At 45.7% G+C, this 19,851-nt stretch overlaps 1 protein-coding gene across 1 annotated transcript in view; it reads left to right on the top strand.

Annotated features, from left to right (window-relative positions):
* Positions 1–19,851, top strand: part of LOC124045696 (cadherin-4-like) — a 548,219-nt gene that overhangs the window by 1,921 nt on the left and 526,447 nt on the right. The window contains exon 2 of the mRNA XM_046365231.1: positions 646–757. Within this exon, the coding sequence (XP_046221187.1) occupies positions 646–757 (112 nt within the window). The remainder of the gene's footprint in view (positions 1–645; positions 758–19,851) is intronic.

Raw genomic sequence — 19,851 nt, 5'->3', positions numbered from 1 at the left:
TGGAATTTGTCTATAAAGTTGTTAATCAAAACTGATCCCTGATTTGGATTGAATAGGGCTCAGAGTCCCAGTATATAGGCAGACCCTTTGATGGTGGCGAAGGGAGATCTGGAGCAGGGTGGATCAGCTCTGCAGCCACCAAGGGAATACCTTTTGTGTGTGTGTGTGTGTGTGTGTGTGTGTGTGTGTGTGTGTGTGTGTGTGTGTGTGTGTGTGTGTGTGTGTGTGTGTGTGTGTGTGTGCATCCGCATCCATGTCGGCCACACACTCCAAATCCCTTGAGTGCCCATATCTGTTATGTCTGCTCCCCCTGTCCTATTCCCAGACTGGAATGAACAATGGGGAGAGTGTTAGGTCAAACAAGCCTCGTTCTCTCCTGATTATTTGAAAAGTATTATGTTGTCTTGATATTCACTGCCATACAACTGTGTATTTATTTCACCCGAATGCCCCGGCAGCAGATAGATCACATTCACAAGCCCAGTGGTGGAAAGGGAGGCATGGTAATCTCTCTATCTCTTCTGTATAGCTGTTGCCAAGGCATAAGCACTTTCCTTCAACTTCCAGGGTCAGAGAAGCAACTGAATCAATGGATTCCATGTTTCTAGATGTCTCACCAACAATGTATTCTCTTTTCTCTCCCAGGGGACTAATGGAAAGCTGGCGTCCAAAGCTCCCTGCAGACCTGGCTTCTCACAAAGCTTTTACTCTGTGCTTATTTCAAGGGATGTACTGCAAGGCCGGAGCATACTTCAAGGTAAGTTCTTTAACTTTTCACTTCTCTCTTTCAGCGGAGAGAGCGGAAGGCGAGCGCACGAGCTGCTCCCCGCTTTAATGACAGTGAAAGGAAATCTGGATAATGGCGTTTGCTTCGTTTCTTGTGGTGCCTCGTGAGTTCGACTCACTTTCCGAGACAGAGCATGCCTCACTCCATCCAGGCTTGCAGTGGTGGAGTGTGTACAGATGTGCAGGGATTTTAATAGCTTTTTATTTGAGGTTGATTACATTGTTACACGCATTATTACATTATTTCAATATTTTATAAAAATACATTCACATGCATTACACGCATATGGGCACACACATGCGCATACGCACACCCACACAAACACACACCCATACACACACAGGATCCGTTGCAGAAGGCTATAGTGTGCTTTGTGGAGATGTTCTGGAGCTGCAGGGTCAGTGTATGTCAGCGTATCACTTTTGCAATGCTGGGCTCAACACTGCTTTAGCAAATGAAAACACCTTTAATCTTCTCTTGTTTTTCTCTGGTTGTCTGTCAATTAATTGAAACAAATATCACTTTTTCACTGATGTAGTGTTTACTTTTGAACATTCAAACACAATACCCCCCTATAGCTCACTTTTGTGAGAACATTTAATGCAGATGATCACGTTTGTGATGTGCATCATACACCACCACCATCACCTTCTCCAACACCACCATCACCACCACCATCACCACTACCATCAACAGCACCACCTCCAGCACCATCCCCATCATCACCACCACCACTTCCAACACTATCACCACCACCTTCAACACCACCAGCATCATCATCACCTCCAACATCATCACCAATACCACCACTACCACCACCCTCACCACCATGTTTGTCTTGACTTTTAGCCATTTTAGCAATTACTCTGTGAATCAACTTAGTTTGAATAGCCGATAGTGCAGGAAATCGAATCGACATCCTGTGTCTAATCTCGCAGGGCTCCTGCCAATATAGGCTAATTAGAATCTTCTATTGATCCCAATGGTTTTACCTCGTAGCACCACTAAGCTGCATTGTTGTGCTGGGGGCCACACAATAGCTCTTTTGTGGGTCAGTCTGTTGTATCTTAGACAGCTGAACTGTTAACTTTTACTCTTAGAGGCCTGTTAGTGTCACAGCTGGATCCAGTCTCTGACATGCACTGTGATACTTCAGACATCATTAAGTAGATATCATCTTGCACTGTGATACTTCAGGCATCATTAAGTAGATATCATCTTGCACTGTGATAATTCAGACATCATTAAGTAGATATCATCTTGCACTGTGATAATTCAGACATCATTAAGTAGATATCATCTTGCACTGTGATAATTCAGACATCATTAAGTAGATATCATCTTGCACTGTGATACTTCAGACATCATTAAGTAGATATCATCTTGCACTGTGATACTTCAGGCATCATTAAGTAGATATCATCTTGCACTGTGATAATTCAGACATCATTAAGGAGATATCATCATTTTCATGTCAGATGGAATTATACAGATGTGTTTTTCTCATCCTTTTTTATTGGCGCGATTAGGGAATATTGTGTCATGATTTATACTGTTCTGTGTAGTTTAGTTATCATTCAAGGTATTTGGACATTTTTCTGGCAGAGGAATAACTCTCAATGGTGTTATAACAGTGTTATGTGAGTGTGTTATGGGAGGGAGTCTGTGTTTGTGTCCATGCATTTATTAAGTGTGGGTATGTGTGTGCTTTAGCTGGTGATCACAGTGGGAGTGAGTTAGATAAGGGGTCTCTGAGTTTAGTCTTGTATTGGCTACATAGAGGCCTGGCTGAGTCAGCGAGTGCGAGAGTTGCTTGTGATCACATTCAGTATGCAGCAGTGAAGTCATCAGGCCAGCAGGGGGTGTCAACACAATCGCAAACAATCACTGAGCCAGCCATCACTGGTACACAGGCCAAACAACTCCAACCAGCCATCACTGGTACACAGGCCAAACAACTCCAACCTGCCATCACTGGTACACAGGCCAAACAACTCCAACCAGCCATCACTGGTACACAGGCCAAACAACTCCAACCTGCCATCACTGGTACACAGGCCAAACAACTCCAACCTGCCATCACTGGTACACAGGCCCTACAACTCCAACCAGCCATCACTGGTACACAGGCCCTACAACTCCAACCTGCCATCACTGGTACACAGGCCCTACAACTCCAACCAGCCATCACTGGTACACAGGCCCTACAACTCCAACCAGCCATCACTGGTACACAGGCCCTACAACTCCAACCTGCCATCACTGGTACACAGGCCAAACAACTCCAACCTACCATCACTGGTACACAGGCCAAACAACTCCAACCTGCCATCACTGGTACACAGGCCAAACAACTCCAACCTGCCATCACTGGTACACAGGCCAAACAACTCCAACCTGCCATCACTGGTACACAGGCCAAACAATTCCAACCTGCCATCACTGGTACACAGGCTAAACAACTCCAACCTGCCATCACTGGTACACAGGCCCTACAACTCCAACCTGCCATCACTGGTAAACAGGCCCTACAACTCCAACCTGCCATCACTGGTACACAGGCCAAACAACTCCAACCTGCCATCACTGGTACACAGGTCCTACAACTCCAACCTGCCACCACTGGTACACAGGCCCTACAACTCCAACCTGCCATCACTGGTACACAGGCCAAACAACTCCAACCTGCCATCACTGGTACACAGGCCAAACAACTCCAACCTGCCATCACTGGTACACAGGCCAAACAACTCCAACCTGCCATCACTGGTACACAGGCCCTACAACTCCAACCTGCCATCACTGGTACACAGGCCAAAACAACTCCAACCTGCCATCACTGGTACACAGGTACTGGCTACAACTCCAACCTGCCACCACTGGTACACAGGCCAAACAACTCCAACCTGCCACCACTGATACACAGGTCAAACAACTCCAACCTGCCACCACTGGTACACAGACCAAACAACTCCAACCTGCCATCACTGGTACACAGGCCAAACCACTCCAACCTGCCATCACTGGTACACAGGCCCTACAACTCCAACCTGCCACCACTGGTACACAGGCCCTACAACTCCAACCTGCCACCACTGGTACACAGGCCAAACAACTCCAACCTGCCATCACTGGTACACAGGTACTACAACTCCAACCTGCCACCACTGGTACACAGGCCAAACAACTCCAACCTGCCACCACTGATACACAGGTCAAACAACTCCAACCTGCCACCACTGGTACACAGACCAAACAACTCCAACCTGCCATCACTGGTACACAGGCCAAACCACTCCAACCTGCCATCACTGGTACACAGGCCCTACAACTCCAACCTGCCACCACTGGTACACAGGCCCTACAACTCCAACCTGCCACCACTGGTACACAGGCCCTACAACTCCAACCTGCCACCACTGATACACAGGCCCTACAACTCTAACCTGCCACCACTGGTACACAGGCCCTACAACTCCAACCTGGCACCACTGGTACACAGGCCCTACAACTCCAACCTGCCACCACTGGTACACAGGCCAAACAACTCCAACCTGCCATCACTGGTACACAGGCCAAACAACTCCAACCTGCCATCACTGGTACACAGGCCAAACAACTCCAACCTGCCATCACTGGTACACAGGCCCTACAACTCCAACCTGCCACCACTGGTACACAGGCCATACAACTCCAACCTGCCACCACTGGTACACAGGCCAAACAACTCCAACCTGCCACCACTGGTACACAGGCCAAACAACTCCAACCTGCCACCACTGGTACACAGGCCCTACAACTCCAACCTGCCACCACTGGTACACAGGCCCTACAACTCCAACCTGCCACCACTGGTACACAGGCCCTACAACTCCAACCTGCCACCACTGGTACACAGGCCAAACAACTCCAACCTGGTACACAGGCCCTACAACTCCAACCTGCCACCACTGGTACACAGGCCAAACAACTCCAACCTGCCACCACTGGTACACAGGCCAAACAACTCCAACCTGCCATCACTGGTACACAGGCCAAACAACTCCAACCCTGCCATCACTGGTACACAGGCCCTACAACTCCAACCTGCCATCACTGGTACACAGGCCCTACAACTCCAACCTGCCACCACTGGTACACAGGCCCTACAACTCCAACCTGCCACCACTGGTACACAGGCCCTACAACTCCAACCTGCCATCACTGGTACACAGGCCCTACAACTCCAACCTGCCATCACTGGTACACAGGCCCTACAACTCCAACCTGCCATCACTGGTACACAGGCCAAACAACTCCAACCTGCCACCACTGGTACACAGGCCAAACAACTCCAACCTGCCATATCTGCCAGTTTACACTAGTTAGTAAGTCTGTCTGTTACACCTTTCTAAACTCACATCTGCAAAAGGCAATGAGAAAGAGATACATGAAATCCCAGAAGTATATGTATGCTAGAAAGATCAGCCACTTCTAAATCCTCTCCATTTTCTCTTGTTTGACAGAGATGTTTAAAATCGACAGTTAAAATAAACCCAGACTGGTTTTCCCCCACCGAAACAGACATATAATCCATATAAACCCTGGAATCCATTACAGGAGAGCGTAGAGGCAGTTATGGTTTTACTTATCTGACGTTTATGGCTTGTCTGTTCCTCTGTGTTATTTTAAAGGCCCCTGTAGGAGTCACATCGCCGCTTCCTTCAGGTCACAGCTAACGGAGACTAGAGATACACCGTCATATGGGTGTCTGACCACACAGCTACAGTGAAAACACACACGCACACACACGTGTACACCCACACACGTATACACACATATATATATATATATACACACACACACACACACACACACACACACACACACACACACACACACACACACACACACACACACACACACACACACACACACACACACACACACACACACAGTGTGATTTACAGGGCTCGGCCGGTGGATTTACCTTTGGTAAGGGTGTCACAGGAAGCTCCTCTGGAAAGACTTTAATAATAACATTGTTTAACCCAGAACTGTCAGGCAGGGCAAAGAGTAACCACACACACACACACACACAGATGAGGGCAGGCGTAATGGGAGAGACCGAACAAGGGCCTGGGACGTGACAGGGGTTTCAGGGTCTTGAGAGGCGGAGGGGGAGAAGGGTAAAGGGTCAGGGGGAGATGGACAGGGAGGGGGGTTGGATTTATCATAGTAGGCATAGGGAAGATGAGCAGATGGTCGGCATGGTGCAGAGGAAGGTTGCAGTGGACTAGGTGCTAGGTTCTTGACTCTAGGAGAGATTACCATGGAGGAGCATTGGGGAGTTAAATTTCAAGCTTCAATCTGGGGGTCATAGGTTGAGCAGTCATTGTAATGTTGGTGTGCTGAGGAGATAAGATCAGAGGGGTGAAAGGTTAGAGGGGGTCCTCACCCCCCGTTGAGGGGGACTGTCAGGAGTTCAGTTGAGGGTGCCCAGATTCCTTGTTGTGACTGGGCTTCATTACAGGGCTCTCAGATATGACATGTTCTTTATCATAGAGACACAGACCCTTAGAGTCAGAACACCGCCACACCTGGTTTACATCTGCTGGGGCTACAACACTGTCTGATTGACAAACACGCCTGTTCCCACAGACCAACACAGGGATTTCATCACCTAGGATCCAGGAACCAACTTCACATAAAAATCTGCATCAGTCACAGCCTTATTGTGTTAAATGGTTTAGTCACCGTATGTCTGATATTTAATGCTCTCTGCAGAGTGATCTCCTTGTTTTGAGCATGAAATATTCTGTCTGCTTATTCAGCCTCAGTGTGGTGGGCTATAGTGGGTCCAGGCCAGATTGAACCGGACAAACCGAGCTAGGTGGTGTAACCTCATCCTACATGTCCCTGTGCTGATTCTATTACTGCTAATGAGAGCCATGTCATGTGGTTTCAGCCCAATGGGCCTGGTCCTTTGTTTGGGTTGGTGGTGGTTTTGGGCAGTGTCAGTTATACGTGTGTGTGTGTGTGTGTGTACTTCACTATTCTGGCCTCAAATGCCCACCAGTCTTTTTTTTAAATAACAATCCCAATGGAATACACACTCTCACTGAATTGACCAGTTGTTTGAATCAGGCCCAGTACCCCATCACCAAGAGTACCCACTGGGCACACACTGGTTGAATCAACATTGTTTCCACATCATTTAATTGAAATGACATTGAACCAACGTTGTATAGATGTTGAATTGAGATATGTGCCCAGTAGGTAAAGGCCTAACAAATGTGTTGGAGGACATGATCCTGTTCTTACTTGGCCAGACTGAACCTCTAGGCCTTTACAGATAGGCACGCTCAGTTATCCTCCAGGCTACCTCAGGGGGAAGGATCTACGAGGGTGCCCAAACCAGGAGAGATGTCCTGGGATTGAGGTCAGGAGGGTGCAGACAAACACACAGGCACACAGTTTGTGTCTTGTAGTGCAGTACACTACCAGACACAAACACATGCATGTGTGTAGGCAGCCAGGCAAACATGCACGCCCACACACATGCACTCACACATTGCATGTTCATTCCATCGTGTACAGTGGCTTGCAAAAGTATTCACCCCCTTGGCATTTTTCCTATTTTGCTGCCTTACAACCAGGACTTAAAATACATTTTTGGGGGGTTATTATCATTTGATTTACACAACATGCCTACCGCTTTGAAGATGCAAAATATTTTTTATCCTGAAGCAAACAAGAAATAAGACAAAAAACAGAACTTGAGTGTGCATAACTATTCACCCCCCAAAGTCAATACTTTGTAGAGCCACCTTTTGCAGCAATTACAGCTGCAAGTCTCTTGGGGTATGTCTATATAAGCTTGGCACATCTGTCCACTGGGATTTTTGCCCATTCTTCAAGGCAAAACTGCTCCAGCTCCTACAAGATGGATGGGTTCCGCAGGTGTACAGCGATCTTTAAGTCATACCACAGATTCTCAATTGGATGGAGGTCTGGGCTTTGACTAGGCCATTCCAAGACATTTAAATGTTTCCCCTTAAACCACTTGAGTGTTGCTTTAGCAGTGTGCTTAGGGTCATTGTCCTGCTAGAAGGTGAACCTCCATCCCAGTCTCAAATCTCTGGAAGACTGAAACAGGTTTCCCTCAAGAATTTCCCTGTATTTAGCACCATCCATCATTCCTTCAATTCTGACCAGTTTCGCAGTCGATGAAATACATCCCCACAGCATGATGCTGCCACCACCATGCTTCACCGTGGGAATGTTGTTCTCGGATGAGAGGTGTTGGGTTTGCACCAGACATAGCGTTTTTCCTTGATTGACGAAAAGCTAAATTTTTGTCTCATCCGACCAGAGTACCTTGGCGAACACCAAACGTGTTTAAGCAATGGCTTTTTTTCTGACCACTCTTCCATAAAGCCCAGCTCTGTGGAGTGTACGGCTTAAAGTGGTCCCATGGACAGATACTCCAATCTCCGCTGTGGAGCTTTGCAGCTCCTTCAGGGTTATCTTTGGTCTCTTTGTTGCCTCTGATTAATGCCCTCATTGCCTGGTCCGTGAGTTTTGGTGGGCGGCCCTCTCTTGGCAGGTTTGTTGTGGTGCCATATTCATTCATTCATTCATTCATCCATTTTATAATAATAGATTTAATGGTGCTCCAAGTTTCGGATACTTTTTTGTAACCCAACCCTGATCTGTACTTCTCCACAACTTTGTCTCTGACCTGTTTGGAGAGCTCCTTGGTCTTCATGGTGCAGCTTGCTTGGGGGTGCCCCTTGCTTAGTGATGTTGCAGACTCTGGGGTCTTTCGGAACAGGTGTATATATACTGAGATCAAATGACACTTAGATTACACACAGATGGAATTTCTTTAACTTATTATGTGACTTCTGAAGGTAATTGGTTGCACCAGATCTTATTTAGGGGCTTCATAGCAAAGGGGGTGAATACATATGCACGCACCACTTTTCCGTTTTAAATTTTGGGCATTTTTTGAAACTAGTTCTTTTTTTCACTTCACCCATTTGGACTATTTTGTGTTTGTCCATTTACATGAAATCCAAATAAACAAAATCTGAAAAAAGCCAAGGGGGATGAATACTTTTGCAAGGCACTGTATCAGTGCCCCCCTGACACTCCATCCTGAGGCTGCATTGTGGGTGTCAAAAGACAGGCAAACAGTGACACTGATCTCATTCAGGTTTTGGTTTAGTGTGTGTTTCTATTTTCCCTCCCCCTTTCACCTTCCTACTCAGCTGTTAACTCCCGCCTGCTCTCTCGTATCTGTGGAATATTCTGGTGCCGCACTGCCCTCCGCAGGGTTAAACCACCCACTCACTCAGAGGCTGGGAGACCTGGCAGTGAGGGCTTTAGCATTCAGAATGAAACAAATTGATTTGAGCTGCAGTTTTTCCAGGGTAATAGCGCCTAAATTCCCTGTCAGGTTGCATTCGGAACCCCCCCGGTGACGAGTCTTTCTCGCTGCGGTCCGAAAGCCTTGCTGGAAAAGGGCCTCCTTGGCGGAGCTCTGTAGTCATGTAACACACCTATAGATAATCACATAGAAAGGGCTGCTTGTGTGAGTACAGTTACCAGTTTACATTTAACCATGGATATTCATATTAGTTTTGAAACCAGTTTTCCAGAATTCCCTCTATTGCAACCAACTGTTGATTCATTTACCATACCCAAAGTAGATAGAGCATACCACTGCATTCATGACAGTGTTTGCAGAGGGTAGATTCCAAGCCATACAAACCCAGACCAATGTTGTCACCTGCAATAAATAATGTATCTCTATAGTATCCTGGCTCTACACCACACATCAAAAATACATTTAGGACAAAAGTAACTTTTGCTAGTGCTACATTCAATGGTTCACCGTATTTAGGCCAAACACACCCTGTTTTGGTGATTCACTGTTTTTGCCTGTGTAGGGACAGAACATATACTTGGCAACGAGGCCCTTTATCCACAAGTTCTTCTGACTCTGGGGAAGTAGATACAGGGCCTCATTGCCAAAATCCCAAAGTATCGCTTTAAGTGTGCTTTGAAAAACAGACTTACAGGAGTCTGAAATAAAATGTGTTTTTTTCTCTTCCTTCCCTGAGCTACCAGAGGTAGGGATGGTTTCTCTCTTCTCTTTCCTCTCTCTCAAACCTGAATTAACATGGTTTAGATTTTCTGTTTACACATCTTAAACCCCAAATCTATACACAGCACAACCACAGGCCTTGGTGGTTCTATTGTCTATTAGAGACCACCTCACTGCATTCAGACGAGGTGGGAATCTTTGTTCTGTTGCTTTCTTTCTCTTTTGCTCTTTTTTTCTCTCTCCCTCAAATTCTTTATCTGATTTATTCTCTCCTTTCTTCTTGTTCTCTCTCTTTCTCTCAAGTTCTCTCATTCTCTCTCTGTCACCTCTGTCTGTTGATGTCAATCTTTCTCTTGTCATCTTGGGGTGGCAGGGTAGCCTAGTGGTTAGTGTTGGGCTGGTAACAAAGGTTGCAAGATCAAATCCCTGAGCTGACAAGGTCAAAATCTGTTGTTCTGCCCCTGAACAAGGCAGCTAACCCACTGTTCCTAGGCTGTCATTGAAAATAACAATTTGTTCTTAACTGATTTGCCTTGTTTAATAAGTAATGATCTTTCTCTTGTAAATCACAGACATCCTCTATATCATGTCTCATCCACCCTGCCATGTTTCATATCTGTTAGTTACAGTATTATGAGAATTCCTCTTTTTAATTTGTGTTTAACGTTGTGTAATCATGTGGAGTAAATTCAGTGTCTCTCACCACAACTGTTTCAGCTATTTGTGGACAACTCAGCTTTGCAGACACAAGTTCTCCTTGGTTGTTAATGATGAGGACTGACATTACATTTTGTTGAATGTCGGAATTGAGCAGTGATGGACACTGCAGTCCTGGTTTATGCTCAGTCAGGTCAGAGGTTAATGCTCCCTTGGGGAGACGTTTGGAATCTCCAGTCGACACAAATGTACTAAACATGTAACTTCATCTGCGATGTATGTGTGAGGAGTTACAGAAGATGAATGTAGATTTTCCAGTGAGACTCGTAAAGATGTGTGCTGCGATGAGTTAAGCATATGGGTGTGGGGGTTTGTTTTGAGACTCGTAAAGATGTGTGCTGCGATGAGTTAAGCATATGGGTGGGGGGGTTTGTTTGGTGGAATATGGTTGAGCTTGGGTTGTGTGTGTGTCAGGGAGCAAGGCAGGGGTCCATTGCCACCGTGGAGGTGAGGAATCCACCAGTGCCTGTGAGGCTTCCCCCTACCCGGTCATTAGAAAGACATCCTGTAGGATAGGAGAGCAAGCAGGTGGTAGACATTCTTTTTTTAATGAGATTTTCGACATCTTCTCCCCTGGTCCCGAGTGGAGGAGAGAAAGAGATTGAGTTACTGTGTGGTGTGTGAGAAGTGTGTGTGCCTTTCATCTGCTAGGTGCATTAAGAGACCTCCTGGCTGGTACGGTGTCCCTTATGGGGTCCTGGAGGACTGGTGTTATGGCTACACTGAATACCTTAAAGCAGTTTCAATACTTTGCATGGACTCCAGACTCTTAAATGCATAGATGGCCCTTATGTGCTTCTAGGAGGGCGGTGAGATGACAAGAGGGCACTGGTCTTGAGACACACACACACACACACACACGCTATGCACATGCACGCAAGCACATACACACACATACCTTATCCTGCTGTGTCTGTGTGAGAGCAATGGGACTGCGGGAGGTTGTTGTGGCAGATTAGGCGTGTACAGTGGCTGTGTTAAACTGTCTCTGCTGTCTGTGCTGAAATAGTTCAGTTGTTCTGAGGAGCTAGCGAGCTGCTCATTCCCTGGGCCCTGGGCTGTTATTCTGTCTGGAATACTCGGGACGGACATAGATTATGCTGGCACGATAACGATAAGCTCCAAGGCGGTTTTCTCTTTCCTCAAGAGTCCCACTGACCATGTCCTTCAGCAAGGCTGATCGTATAGAAAAAAATCCTCTCCTCGCAACATGAGAGCTGGAGCCAAGGAGACCAGGGATGAAGCTTTATACGATCCAACACACACTGTCCCTTACTTAGTATTCTCTTCACATGCACACATGGACACACACACACATGTATGCACGCCAATACGCGCTCGTACACATGCACACACACAAACACACACACCCAGTATGATTTTTACAAAGACAATCCTTCACTGTGTGCTGAAAGGTAATCTTAAATAGAGATTATGATGCCATTATGAGCCATTTGGAGAAGAGAGATAGTCAGTATCCTAGGGTCTTTGTGCCTTTTAGTCACAATTTCTCATATGTGACCGACCAGCTCGATTCGATCTTATGTAGCAAAATTTGAAATTGTGTTTTTTTTTACATTGGATGAAAGTAGAGACACAGAGCTAGAAAATGGTACATCATAGACTACAGTTGAGAAACAATGGGAAATGGGAAAGTAATTTTGAGAAAATGTCCCTTGAATGTTTTGGTACCTACTGGAGAGCTCACACTTTTTTCACACACTTTTTTAAGCTTTAGCCCCACCCATCTTTTTAAGGATTGACATGTGAGGCTATGTACTAAAAAACAAAGATTGGCTGGTTTATACTACGGGTGTGTTCGTAAATGTAATCTGGAGTGCCAGAGTGTGCTCTGGGTGTTCGTAAATGCAGAGTGTTTCACTCTCGGAGCGTTCAGAGAGCACACTGGACACTCTGGTCGAAAAGTAGGGTTGATCCGAGCGTTCTGACCTAACAACAGCAGTCAAACACCCAATTTAACAGCCTAACATTGGCTAGCTTGTGAGCTACTTCCAAACAGAAATGAGAGAACCACTCACTCTGACCATTTTACTTACCCTAGCAGAGCTGGTTAGGCTGTTTTTATGTTATCCAGAGCTTTGGTGACAGCAACTGTGCTGCTGGCAACAATTTACCCTTTTTTTGCCAACGTTTACTGATAGCGGCCATAATCAACGGGTGTTAAGCATTTGTAAATTAGTCAGTTATTCTGCGAATACAGCTGTCACAGTGACATCATGAACATTCTATTGAAATGGATACTTTCATAGTGGAGTCTTTTGTTAAGATATGTAGCTAGCTAAACAATGAACCATAATCCCAACTCGTGACGTTACTACCCTGCATGAATCTGCAGGTAGCTAACCAACCAGGTTCAATGTTAGCTAGTTAATATTAGGCTATAACTAGCAAAGCAAATGGCTCTGAGATACAAATAATTATTATTACATAGATCATACATGTAACGTTAGCTAGCAAGCCAGACAGCTAATGTTACTTGCTAGCTAACAGTACAATTTAACTTAACTAAATGAAAATTACTTTCTGACACAATTAGAAATGAGTAATATCTGAAAGTGTAGCTAGCTAGACTATCTTACCCGTATACTTCTCCCTCTCTCTCACGGATACCATGGTTGCCCTTAGTATGAAGATGTAATCTGGAGAGAAGTTTTTTTCTCCATCTCCTTAGCTATCATACTCCACTGATTTCAAAACTCGGTCCTCCAGAAAGTGGAGAGGAACACTTACACAGTTCCACTACGTGATGTCTTTCAAAAAAGACTCATTAGAAAGGATTACCTACACATACTGACTAGATCATATTATAGACAGTATTGTAGACTGCTGCTGCTCCAGTTTCAACTGTTCTGCCTTGTTATTATTTGACTATGCTGGTAATTTATGAACATTTGAACATCTTGGCCATGTTCTGTTATAATCTCCACCAGGCACAGCCCGAAGAGGACTGGCCACCCCACATAGCCTGGTTCTTCTCTAGGTTTCTTCCTAGGTTTTGGCCTTTCTAGGGAGTTTTTCCTAGCCACCGTGCTTCTACACCTGCATTGCTTGCTGTTTGGGGTTTTATTTTATTTATTTATTTTTTATTTCACCTTTATTTAACCAGGTAGGCAAGTTGAGAACAAGTTCTCATTTACAATTGCGACCTGGCCAAGATAAAGCAAAGCAGTTCGACAGATACAACGACACAGAGTTACACATGGAGTAAAACAAACATACGGTCAATAATACAGTATAAACAAGTCTATATACAATGTGAGCAAATGAGGTGAGAAGGGAGGTAAAGGCAAAAAAGGCCATGGTGGCAAAGTAAATACAATATAGCAAGTAAAACACTGGAATGGTAGTTTTGCAATGGAAGAATGTGCAAAGTAGACATAAAAATAATGGGGTGCAAAGGAGCAAAATAAATAAATAAATTAAATACAGTTGGGAAAGAGGTAGTTGTTTGGGCTAAATTATAGGTGGGCTATGTACAGGTGCAGTAATCTGTAAGATGCTCTGACGGTGCTTAAAGCTAGTGAGGGAGATAAGTGTTTCCAGTTTCAGAGATTTTTGCAGTTCGTTCCAGTCACTGGCAGCAGATAACTGGAAGGAGAGACGGCCAAAGAAAGAATTGGTTTTGGGGGTGACCAGAGAGATAATGGAGATACTAATAATATACCTGCTGGAGCGTGTGCTACAGGTGGGAGATGCTATGGTGACCAGCGAGCTGAGATAAGGGGGGACTTTACCTAGCAGGGTCTTGTAGATGACATGGAGCCAGTGGGTTTGGCGACGAGTATGAAGCGAGGGCCAGCCAACGAGAGCGTACAGGTCGCAATGGTGGGTAGTATATGGGGCTTTGGTGACAAAACGGATTGCACTGTGATAGACTGCATCCAATTTGTTGAGTAGGGTATTGGAGGCTATTTTGTAAATGACATCGCCAAAGTCGAGGATTGGTAGGATGGTCAGTTTTACAAGGGTATGTTTGGCAGCATGAGTGAAGGATGCTTTGTTGCGAAATAGGAAGCCAATTCTAGATTTAACTTTGGATTGGAGATGTTTGATATGGGTCTGGAAGGAGAGTTTACAGTCTAACCAGACACCTAAGTATTTGTAGTTGTCCACGTATTCTAAGTCAGAGCCGTCCAGAGTAGTGATGTTGGACAGGCGGGTAGGTGCAGGTAGCGATCGGTTGAAGAGCATGGATTTAGTTTTACTTGTATTTAAGAGCAATTGGAGGCCACGGAAGGAGAGTTGTATGGCATTGAAGCTTGCCTGGAGGGTTGTTAACACAGTGTCCAAAGAAGGGCCGGAAGTATACAGAATGGTGTCGTCTGCGTAGAGGTGGATCAGGGACTCACCAGCAGCAAGAGCGACCTCATTGATGTATACGGAGAAGAGAGTCGGTCCAAGAATTGAACCCTGTGGCACCCCCATAGAGACTGCCAGAGGTCCGGACAGCAGACCCTCCGATTTGACACACTGAACTCTATCAGAGAAGTAGTTGGTGAACCAGGCGAGGCAATCATTTGAGAAACCAAGGCTGTCGAGTCTGCCAATGAGGATGTGGTGGTTGACAGAATCGAAAGCCTTGGCCAGATCAATGAATACGGCTGCACAGTAATGTTTCTTATCGATGGCGGTGAAGATATCGTTTAGGACCTTGAGCGTGGCTGAGGTGCACCCATGACCAGCTCTGAAACCAGATTGTATAGCAGAGAAGGTATGGTTAGATTCGAAATGGTCGGTAATCTGTTTGTTGACTTGGCTTTCGAAGACCTTAGAAAGGCATGGTAGGATAGATATAGGTCTGTAGCAGTTTGGGTCAAGAGTGTCCCCCCCTTTGAAGAGGGGGATGACCGCAGCTGCTTTCCAATCTTTGGGAATCTCAGACGACACGAAAGAGAGGTTGAACAGGTTAGTAATAGGGGTGGCAACAATTTCGGCAGATAATTTTAGAAAGAAAGGGTCCAGATTGTCTAGCCCGGCTGATTTGTAGGGGTCCAGATTTTTCAGCTCTTTCAGAACATCAGCTGAATGGGAGAAGGAGAAATGGGGAAGGCTTGGGCGAGTTGCTGTTGGGGGTGCAGTGCTGTTGACCGGGGTAGGAGTAGCCAGGTGGAAAGCATGGCCAGCCGTAGAAAAATGCTTATTGAAATTCTCAATTATGGTGGATTTATCAGTGGTGACAGTGTTTCCTATCTTCAGTGCAGTGGGCAGCTGGGAGGAGGTGTTCTTATTCTCCATGGACTTTACAGTGTCCCAGAACTTTTTAGAGTTAGTGTTGCAGGAAGCAAAATTCTGCTTGAAAAAGCTAGCCTTGGCTTTTCTAACTGCCTGTGTATAATGGTTTCTAGCTTCCCTGAATAGCTGCATATCACGGGGCCTGTTTAATGCTAATGCAGAACGCCATAGGATGTTTTTGTGTTGGTTAAGGGCAGTCGGGTCTGGGGAGAACCAAGGGCTATATCTGTTCCTTGTTCTAAATTTCTTGAATGGGGCATGTTTATTTAAGATGGTTAGGAAGGCATTTAAAAAAAATATCCAGGCATCCTCTACTGACGGGATGAGATCAATATCCTTCCAGGATACCCCGGCCAGGTCGATTAGAAAGGCCTGCTCGCTGAAGTGTTTCAGGGAGCGTTTTACAGTGATGAATGGAGGTCGTTTGACCGCTGACCCATTACGGATGCAGGCAATGAGGCAGTGATCGCTGAGATCTTGGTTGAAGACAGCAGAGGTGTATTTAGAGGGGAAGTTGGTTAGGATGATATCTATGAGGGTGCCCGTGTTTAAGGCTTTGGGGGGGTACCTGGTAGGTTCATTGATAATTTGAGTGAGATTGAGGGCATCAAGTTTAGATTGTAGGATGGCTGGGGTGTTAAGCATGTTCCAGTTTAGGTCGCCTAGCAGCACGAGCTCTGAAGATAGATGGGGGGCAATCAGTTCACATATGGTGTCCAGAGCACAGCTGGGGGCAGAGGGTGGTCTATAGCAGGCGGCAACGGTGAGAGACTTGTTTTTAGAGAGGTGGATTTTTAGAAGTAGAAGTTCAAATTGTTTGGGTACAGACCTGAATAGTAGGACAGAACTCTGCAGGCTATCTTTGCAGTAGATTGCAACACCGCCCCCTTTGGCAGGTCTATCTTGTCTGAAAATGTTGTAATTTGGAATTAAAATTTCAGAATTTTTGGTGGTCTTCCTAAGCCAGGATTCAGACACAGCTAGAACATCCGGGTTGGCAGAGTGTGCTAAAGCAGTGAATAGAACAAACTTAGGGAGGAGGCTTCTAATGTTAACATGCATGAAACCAAGGCTATTACGGTTACAGAAGTCATCAAAAGAGAGCGCCTGGGGAATAGGAGTGGAGCTAGGCATTGCAGGGCCTGGATTCACCTCTACATCGCCAGAGGAACATAGGAGGAGAAGAATAAGGGTACAGCTAAAAGCAATAAGAATTGGTCGTCTATAACGTCTGGAACAGAGAGTAAAAGGAGGTTTCTGGGGGCGATAAAATAGCATCAAGGTATAATGTACAGACAAATGTATGGTAGGATGTGAATACAGTGGAGGTAGACCTAGGTATTGAGTGATGAAGAGAGAGATATTGTCTCTAGAAACATCATTGAAACTAGGAGATGTCATTGCATGTGTGGGTGGTGGAACTAATAAATTGGATAATGTATAGTGAGCAGGACTAGAGGCTCTACAGTGAAATAAGCCAATAAACACTAACCAGAACAGCAATGGACAAGACATATTGACATTAAGGAGTTAGGCTGGGTTTCTGTACAGCACTTTGAGATATCAGCTGATGTACGAAGGGCTATACAAATACATTTGATTTGATTTGTAGACAGAAGCCTGCTACATGGCAGACTAATCCAAACTCAGGTCTAGGCATGTCCAGCCACAATTTTTATTTGTATTTACAGAAGGCATACAAGTTTGTTATTAAGACATATGAAAGTTCACATGATAAACAAAAACAATTTTACAGTCAAATGGTGCTCCAATGAAGTAGTGATTTGCGACATATGCCTAGTTTCCTGAAACGAGTCACATATTGTCTACTCTAAAACCAGATGGGATACACACCCATGCCTCCCAGACAGTCAACTACAGTAGCTATTTGCCTAATCCCAAATTCTGCCCACTCGCTCCCTGGCCCAACACCTCCCTGGCCCGGGCAGTTTAACGGGCGCTGTGGACAAATGGAGATGTAATGTCCCGAGCTACCACAGTAGAGACAGCTTTTGGTCTCACGTCTACGTTGGCGCTCCTCAGTTAGCCCGTGTCGCCCCACTTGCATTGGTTCAGGATCTGGTGGCAAGACCCCTCCACTAATCCCGTGTGGGGAATAACGATCAATACGTTCTGGTTCACTTCCTGAACCGAATGGTAACCGAGTTGCTGATTGATTGGATGGGCCCCACTGCTTCTCCCTCCTTCTCTCTCGGACTCTATTATCTACCCGAATAGATAGTGACCAAGCTGTCTAGATCACTAGGCTCTAGATAGGATATCAGCTCGTCCTTGAGTTGCTCCGACAACCCCTGGTAAAAAAGCTGCTTGTAGTGACTCCTCATTCCAACCACTCTCCACAGACAATGATCTGAACTCGATCATAAAGTCTGCCACACTGCGAGCTCCTTGGCAAAGAGTGAACAAACGTTTAGCTGCGTCCTTACCTCGGACTGGATGGTCAAAAAGCTTTCTCATCTCTCCCGTGAACTCCTGGTATGAAGCCATGCAGGTCTCTTGTCGTTCAGAAACGGCTGAAGCCCATTCCAGAGCTCTTCCACGCAGCAGTTCAATAACAAAGGCTATCCTAGCCTTGTCAGTGGCGTAAGAATGGGGCTGCAGATCAAACACTAACCCACACTGCATAAGAAACGAACGGCATCTTCCCAAATCCCCTTCATATTTATCAGGCGTCGGTACCTTGGGTTCACGGAAGGAAACCGCACCAGACACGGCAGGTGAGATGGGTGAAACAGGTGGTGAATGAATCACCGGCAAACTGAGCTGATCCTGGATTTGTGTCAAGCTAGCAGATAAGTTCTGGATTGAACCCGCTATCTCCTGTAGCGCCATCTTGTGTTGTCCCAATGTCTTCCCCTGCTGGGTAATGGCTTGGCAAACGGAGTCCAGGTCCGCTGGGTTCATCCTTGGCCGGATCGTTCTGTCACGTTCTTTCAAAATCGAACCCAAAAGCAGACCAGGACAAGGAGAGTAGGAAGAAGGTGAGTATTTATTTACAAGTGAATGTGAATGGGTAGATATATCCAGGTGGCGTAGCGGGCAGTGGTGGTGAGTTGATTGGAGTAAATAGGTGGATCCAATGGGGTAGCGGAATCCTCCGACGACCAGGTGGGAATGGGGTAAATGATCCGGGTGAGTAACTGAAGACAGAACAAACGGAGGTAAGTTTAAGGCAAGCAATACGTACAAAACAACAAAACAAATTCTATCCAACTTGAGGCTGATACTATGGCACAACATACTGTTCATGGCTAACGATCCGGCAGGGAATGGATGTCAGGTCCGGGCTTATGAAGAGGAGAGATGATGATCAGGACCAGGTGTGCAGATAGCTGATGGGATACAGGTGCGGGTAATCAGAACTCCCAACTGGCCACATTGCCCGGCAACCAGACAGGGTGCGTTCCAGGACGCCGGAAAAAACACTCCAGGACAGAACACAGGCAAAAACACACTCAGGAAACGGGATTCGTGACAGGCCCAGCCAGAGCCCGGACTTGAACCTGATTGAACATCTCTGGGGAGACCTCAAAAAAGCTGTGCATTGATGCTCCCCATCCAACCTGACAGAGCTTGAGAGTATCTGTAGAGAAGAATGGGTGAAATTCCCCAAATACAGGTGTGCCAAGCTTGTAGCATCATACCCAAGAGGACTCGAGGCTGTAATCTCTGCCAAAGGTGTTTCAACACAGTACCGAGTTAAGGGTCTGAATACTTATGTAAATGTGATATTTCATTGTATTATTTTTAATACATTTTCAAAAATGTCTAAACCTGTTTTTGCTTTGTCATTATGGGGTGTTGTGTGAAGATTGATGATGGGGAAAAACTATTTCATACATTTTAGAATAAGGCTGAAATGTTTCAAAATGCCCATTTTAAACTGGTCCTAAACATCTCTAAAAACTAAGAGCATTGTGTTGGTACAAATCATTCCCTAAGTTCTAGACCTCAGCTGAATCTGGTAATGAATGGTGTG

The sequence above is a fragment of the Oncorhynchus gorbuscha genome, linkage group LG10 (assembly GCF_021184085.1).
Source record: "Oncorhynchus gorbuscha isolate QuinsamMale2020 ecotype Even-year linkage group LG10, OgorEven_v1.0, whole genome shotgun sequence".
NCBI classification, from domain to species: Eukaryota; Metazoa; Chordata; class Actinopteri; order Salmoniformes; family Salmonidae; genus Oncorhynchus; species Oncorhynchus gorbuscha.
This window is presented reverse-complemented; position numbering and strand designations above follow the sequence as displayed.